Source organism: Bos indicus x Bos taurus, chromosome 13 (assembly GCF_003369695.1).
Source record: "Bos indicus x Bos taurus breed Angus x Brahman F1 hybrid chromosome 13, Bos_hybrid_MaternalHap_v2.0, whole genome shotgun sequence".
Classification (NCBI taxonomy): domain Eukaryota; kingdom Metazoa; phylum Chordata; class Mammalia; order Artiodactyla; family Bovidae; genus Bos; species Bos indicus x Bos taurus.
The window spans coordinates 26,792,729-26,800,488 of NC_040088.1; the positions used below are offsets into that span (position 1 = coordinate 26,792,729).

Here is a 7,760-nt window from a genome sequence, read left to right on the forward strand (position 1 = left end):
ACATACTATGCTTTTAAAAGTGACAACAGAAAATTATGACACATTATAATTATGCTATATATAAATATAAAATTATGACATTCATTCATGGTTGAGTTTTTTTTAAAAAAAGAAAAAAGTAGAGCTGGAAGGTATAGGAAGATAAAGAGAAAGCAAGTATAGCATTTAAATCAATTTAGAAACAATAAAAAAAAAGCTGCTTACTATTTTACACAGAAATTAGCCAGTTCCAGAAAATCACAAATACTCAAGTACAAATATAGGCTGAAGATAATTTCACATTTGAATATATTCATGAATAATAAACAATAATGGGCTTGAATAAGGAAACGTAAGATAATTTGAAGTACAGCTTTATATTTTACTTATCCCTGGCTACAAATACGTCATTTCATAAAATATCACTTAGATCTAGAATATCAGACCAGCTGTTATTTGTGATTTAATTATGACTAATATTAATGTTCTTGTCAAATTATAACCTACAATTCAGTTGACCTCTACATCAAAAATCACCTAATAACTAAAAAAATGTATTACATTTTAAAATTTACCTCATATTTATCAAGAAATGCTGACAAACAAGGAAATGTAAAGACCCTGAAAGAAAAAGTAGTTTGAGTTAAAAAAAACTAATAAGCCTCCACAGCATAATTTTGACTTTCCATACAAATCATACCTAGGATCAAAAGGAGATCAGTTGGCAGTGACAATTTAAACAAAATCATTAGTTCCTTCTTTATTACTCTTTAAAGTGAGAATTTAGTGGAAACCTGTTTATGAAAGAAAGCATATTATTTTGAGGCTACTACTCAACCTACCATTTTGACTAAAGTTAACTGTACCAAATTACTTCTCATGTTATTGACTATGAGCAGAGATTCCCAATATAGTTTATAGTAATATAATGGAAGTTCCTACAGGATTAGATAGGAAGAGTAGAAGTGAATAATACTGCTAATAAAAATGGCAGAATTCAATGAATACTTTCTTGGTCAATTACTATTTAAGGACTTACATAGCTATCTCATTTAATCTTCACAACAAACATGGGGTAGATATTATTGTGGGCTTCCTTGATGGCTCAGATGGTAAAGAATCTGCCTGCAATGCAGGAGACGTGGGTTTTATCCCTGGGTTGGGAAGATATTATTAGTATTCTTATTTTATAGCTATGGAAACTGAGGAAAGTGAGATTAAACAACTTGTCCAACATTAGAACAGGAAGAGGGGAACCTATTATTCAAATTCAAATAGTATGACTCCTTGCACTTAACCTTCACCCTATCTTTTCTCTGTAGTCGGTACCTATCTTTTCTCTGTAGTCGGTACCTATCTTTTCTCTGTAGTCGGTAAACTCATTGTGAGTTGATTCATCCAATGTGTCCTGAGCATTTATAAGGTGCCAGGCACTGCACAACAAAAATACTTCCTATGTCATTGTCAAAAGTGATAAAAATTTGTATTACCTAGACCATTCTTGAGATTTAATAACCTCAGAAAGAACATCCTTACAGTGTTAATTACAAAAGAAAATGATTTATATTTGCTATACATTTTTATTGCAGTATATGGATAGAGGTAGCTCAAGTAATATTTATATTTAGGCTTTTATTATTCCTTAAACACCAAATTTATAATGCATATACAATTCTGAAATACAGTAAACCAATCTTAGAAAAATTTATTAATTCACGTTAATTAAAAATGTATTTTCCCTCCAAAAAGTACAAAGCAAAATAAGACCAGTGGAGGATTATTTCAGACTAACATTGTGTGCTTCCCTCTTGAGCTCTATTTTTTATCATTAAATGGTTGTATTTTGCATTAAATTTACCTTCTCTTGTCTCCAAGCATGCCATTTACAAGGTTGAGAAATATCCTGCAATCCTAATTTTTAAAAAAGAGAGAGCTTTTAAAAAACACAGTAATTAAAAAAAAACTTGTTAATTTGTTATTTTATACTACTTACTGTTTCAAATTCAGAGTCTTTAATTCCTTTAAATGCATTAGCAATAAAATCCATTGAGAACCACTGACAAGCCAGTTCTCGTCTTTGCTTTTCTGTGGTCATTCTACATAAAGCTTCGACGATACCCGCTTGCAAGTCATAATCTTAAAACAAAGTTAATTATTTGAAATTATGAAAATTAAAGTTTATGAAACTCTATATTTCATAAGGTGTTAGAACAAGCAAGAGAAATAAGGAACACAGTGCAATTTACTCATCTTTTACCATTTTCTTCATATAGATTAAAAATATCCCACCATTACATGGCATGAACACAGCCCAAACAACAAGACAAGTTTGTCAACAGAAAAAAGGAATAAAACAAAAAATTTTAAGGACATTTAAAAGAAACTCCTAAATATGCAAAGATACCATTATTCCATTATTATTAGAGTTGTGAATTGTAAAAATAACTGACAAGTCTATAAATCATAGGTAATCTTTGTTTTCCTTTTGTATATCATGATATCTACAGTTATTTTAAAGTACTTGAAGCCACTGGTTTGTTCTATATGTAAATCACTACATGAAAATTTTCTCATATGAAACTTAGGAAAGAAAATTTCAGTTATTTTAATAAAGACATCATTTACAAACAAATCAATCCCAAGAATATTAAACCTAATTTCATAAAATATATTTGAGAAATTTCTTAGCAAAAGGAATTAAAATCTACTGGAAAATTAAGTTATTATTCATAAACCTACTATTAGGCACAAATTATATTTGACAACTCCTGTTATCATACTTCTTTTCTTAGTTCCACAGATATTTATCCTTTATTTATTAAGGTAAATAAAAACTGCTTGATTATGTACAGTTTATAATTTTTCATATAATTTCACATTATATTATTATTTTGACAAATATTATATTCTATTAATAAATTTGGAATAACTTCAAATATGAGCATTTTGAAAAAACATACTTACCTCCAGCATCTAAAATCCTTTCTCCCATACTACTCCTGTGAATCAAAACAGCAGGTTATATAGTAGACAAGTATCACTTAAATAGAAAGTTCATATGTTTAGGGTAAAAAACTTCACTAAAACTTATAATTCATAATAATTATAACTAAAACTTAAAGTTCATATGTTTAGGGTAAAAAACTTCACTAAAACTTACAATTCATAGTATTAGACTGGCAGAAAACATACCCATATGCAATATTAGAAACCTGTAACAGTTGACCAATTTTAATTACTAATGCAACTTATGGTTGCCTTATTTGCCTTATAAAACATCCTTTAAATTCTTGACTTGAACTACTAATTAAAGCAATATAGTACAGATTATTACATGAGAATTAACATTTGTTGGTTACAGAGTATTTTCCTGGCATCTTGAGGCATTCTGTCAAGCATCACATTCATTTTTTTTAGAGTCTAGAAAAGAAAAAAAGAGAGTCCATTAACTTTATACATTCAGTGGAACATTAGTATGTTTTCAGAGATAGGTACATAAATTTAGAAGCCTCTTTTTCTTAATCACAGCATTTTATGCAAGGAATGAAGGGTGGAGGAAAGAATATAAAGCATAAAATAGTGAATACAAGAAAACATAAAACAAAGGCTATCAAAAATAGAATATACCACGATTCCTATGCTTAAAGCACTCATACTCTGCAGTATGACATGTTCATTATTACTCTATCATAAGAACTAAGGAAGCAAAAAACATCTTATTAATATTTATTCTTATGACTATACACATGTACATATGCATTATCAATATATACTATAAATTATTTTTATTTTTAGCATGTAAATACTGAGGAACTAATATCTAGATGGTATAGTTTATTTTCATATGAGCTATATTCATATACATAAATCCACATGGTTATAAATGTTCAATATATATTTACATAATATATTCATCATGTCAGGCAATGAATTTCTCCTCCTGAAACCATAAGTTGTGTCTGACTCTTGTGCCCCATGGACTATAGCCTGTTAAGAATTCCGTCTGTGGGATTTTTCAGAGTGGGTTGCCATTTCCTTCTCCAAAGCAATGAATGAAGAACACAGAAATACACTACATGATAATTCAGTGCCAAGATAAAATAATTATTCAATTTGACAAATTGCTACCCAATTGTCTCTACTTTCTCTTTAATTTTTAAAAGAAAAACTAAATAATGGCTTACCTCCTGCTGAATACAAATATTCACTCTTGAGTCAATAACCAGAGCACAAATTCGAGGCACGAAACTTTCCACTATTTGCCTTTTACCTGAATAAAAGTTAATTATTGACAAATACGTATTTTAAAGGACAACCTTTTCTTACATGAGTGAATGGAAAGGACATACTAGTTCAGTTCAGAAGAAGGCCTGCGGACTGCCCTGGTCACCAGGAAGCATGAAATTCAATCCTGGTTCTGCCACTAATCAGCTGTGTAACTTTGAAAAAACACATGTACACACCCATGGCTGATTCATGTCAACGTATGGCAAAAACCACTACAATACTGTAAAGTAATTAGCCTTCAATTAAAATAAATTAAAAAAAAAAAAGAAAAAGAAAAAACATCATTCAACAGATGTGCCTGATCTGAACTCTGGCAAGGGAATAACCCCAGATCCAGTTTCTCCTTTAGGCACTTAAAGCAGTATTAGTGTTTTGGATAAATATAGTTCAAAACTGGAAACTTCTATTTTAAGGTTTTTATAAAAACTGGCCTCAATAATTTATAGTCATACCTCCAAAATTTCATAATGGTCATTAATACCTCCTCATGAAGATCTAAATAACATTATCTGTTTCTAAATTTGACCCTAGTCTCTCAAAAGACAAGGCTTTATTAATACCAGTTAAGAGGAATTTGCCCCATGCTAATTCACGACATAATTTTTAAGAAATAATTTTAAATAATGGCAACATAGGAACAGAAAATGTACAATTTCACAGTGACTACATTAAAAGAAGAAAAAAATCACTGCATTATCTGAAAAGATAAAATGATTTATTTAAAAAAACTAGTTGGATCACTTCATAATCATTGGTGCTTTAGGACTGTTTTCTCCCCTAAAAAGTGAAGAATTTAGACTAGATTGTTAGTTAAGTGCAAAAAAACACAAATGAAAACGCAGCATTAACTACTATTGAAATAAAGAGCAATCAATCTTTTAAAATGTTTTGGCTTTGAAGGCAGCAAACAGTTGTTCCTTCATTCATTAATATAAAGGATTCACCAGCCTCAATTACCAATCCTAGGTAATTCTTCCCCAACCAACACAGAGATAAAATAACTTGAGTTTATTGTTAGGTAAAAGGCACTACCAAACACAAGTTGAGATGATGAGTTGTAACATGTTCTACATTCTCCCTGTCCTACTAAAAATTTCACTAGATCAAGGACAAACTATGGCCCACAAACCAAATCCAACTCACTGTCCCTTTTTGTATGGCTGTATTCATCAGCAGGTACTCTGTGGAAATATGCGAATGTATGATGTTTTACTGAATTAGTAGTCTCAGGTGAATTTCATTCATTCTTAGGAATTCAGCAATCATTAGCCACCTCTGAATGAATGGCTTTGGTAATCAGCTTGGGCTGCAGAGTCGATAAGATTTCTTAATGAATTCAGCCCCCAAATCCAAGGAAAAATAGTGCTTATATGAGATACTTATACTTCAGTAAAGTCATTTCAATGAAACAAAGGTCGTCTGAATCACAAGAGGCTTTCAAAAACTAAGACAAGAAATGACATCTCCATTTCCAACAGAAACATAGGTAATAAACTTTTTCCAAACTCCAACTACAGACCCAGCAGCGTTTTGGGACGCTGATGTAAGTGTAAAGGAAATTTCCATATTTCAAAACTGATTTTAACTGTGCAACTGAGGAGCTTCCACCTAACCTTCAACTGAAAGTGGTTAATCTGCAGTGCAATATCATTCTAAAAAGTAAACATTAAGAAAAAAGTAAGTCTTAGTTGCACAGTTGTGTCTGACTCTTTGTGACCCCATGGACTGCAGCCCACCAGATTCCTCTGTTCATGGAATTCTCTAGGCAAGAATACTGGAATGGGTTGCCATTTCCTTCTCCAGGGGAGATCTTCCCAACCTAGGGCTTGAACCTGGGTCTCTCATACTGCAGGCAGATTCTTTACCAGGTATCTGAACCACCTTGAGCATGACTTTTAATTAAGCACAGTCATCCCTTGGACAGCATTTATTAGAATGCTTTAGAATATTAGATTATTAGATTATTATTATTTGAATAATATTAAAGAATATTAGACTTTTTCCACACATATATATACTCTCCTCTCTCTATATATATACACACTGTATACATATATACACACATATAACATAATAACATATATATATATATACAATGCAAATATTAAGGAAAAAACCTAATTCTATAGATCTTGCCAAGTGATGACTATGCTCAATTAAAATACATGTTCATGAACTGATATCAGTATTTGGCATTATCTGCATGAGTGTGAAAAGACATTTTCTAATGTAATATACACAAAATCTCATTATAGATGAGCATGAACAAGTAAGACTTGCAATCAGTTTTTACAACAGCAAACACTAACTCTGAACCTTAATTAAGATACACTGTTACCATCTCAAAAAAGAATGCTATTCTCCTCATTAGTATTATAAAATCATTATACTCAATCTTCATTATACTTTGAGTTGCATCAATAAAACATCTGTGGAAATGTGTTTTCTTTCTTGTTAAATAAAGTACCTGTGTAACAGTGTCAATTTCTTTCTAGGCCCACAAAGCCTAAAATATTTTCTAATTCTTTACAGAAAATATTTGTAGACCCCTGAATTAGGTAATGAATTACTGTTAGGATAACACAGCAAGAGTTGAAAAATTATACCAGAACTTTAACAGCAAATTATTGTTCCAATAGAAATAAAATGTTTATTATACCTTCATCATCGATGTCATGTATGACCTGAGAAGAAAATGAATAATATTTAAAACTTACTTATAATAAAAACCATTAAAAATAGTACTAAAATAGGTTACTTCTGAATTCACCATAAAATTATTTAAATTTTATTATTAACTAATTAATCAGGATAAATGCACTAACCAACCTGTTAGTGATTTTTGATCTCAGACCATATAGAACACAAATGTTTTTAAATGAACATATACATGCTTCATAACATCAGTGAATCAATACGGTTGTTACCATCAAAAGATCAAATATGTCTTCTATCATATTTATAATATAGAACACAATTTGTTTTCAAATGAACACATGCAAATTATTTAACTTTTATGTACTAACCAATTAATCAGATAAATGCACTAACCAATCTGTTAATGACTTTTGATCTCAGGCCACATAGAACACAAATGTTTTTAAATGAACACATACATGCTTCATAACATCAGTGAATCAATATGGTTGTTACCATCAAAAGATCAAATATGTCTTCTATCATATTTATAACAGCTTCATCTTTTGAATTTCCCCGACTCAGAATAATCTCCTTGGATTTTTCAAACCAGGCAACCATGTAAAAAAAAGAAATGTATACATTAGTCACTTTGAATTCACTTAATAACTTTAAAAATGTATTTATAGAAACAGTAAACCTAAAAACAAACATTACAAATAAAAATTCCAGTATTGAATCAAAATAAGTTTATCCTCTTAAACATCTTCACTGTTTTTGCTTTTTGGTAACTCACTACATGTTCCCCATTTTTTAGATGGGGATGAATGAAGTTCCAATTCCAAGTAGAAAGTCTT

The 7,760-nt window shown here is 30.4% G+C and overlaps 1 protein-coding gene across 1 annotated transcript in view; it reads right to left on the reverse strand.

The window, feature by feature from the left end:
- Positions 1-7,518, reverse strand: part of SYCP2 (synaptonemal complex protein 2) — a 59,108-nt gene extending 51,590 nt beyond the window's left edge. Inside the window, exons 1-8 of the mRNA XM_027559053.1 lie at positions 7,420-7,518; positions 6,926-6,950; positions 4,164-4,249; positions 3,314-3,399; positions 2,944-2,978; positions 1,973-2,115; positions 1,838-1,890; positions 555-600 (exon numbers count right to left, since the gene is read on the reverse strand). Coding sequence (XP_027414854.1) covers positions 555-600; positions 1,838-1,890; positions 1,973-2,115; positions 2,944-2,978; positions 3,314-3,399; positions 4,164-4,249; positions 6,926-6,950; positions 7,420-7,449 — 504 coding nt within the window. The 5' untranslated portion in view covers positions 7,450-7,518. The remainder of the gene's footprint in view (positions 1-554; positions 601-1,837; positions 1,891-1,972; positions 2,116-2,943; positions 2,979-3,313; positions 3,400-4,163; positions 4,250-6,925; positions 6,951-7,419) is intronic.
- Between the last annotated feature and the right edge of the window lie 242 nt (positions 7,519-7,760).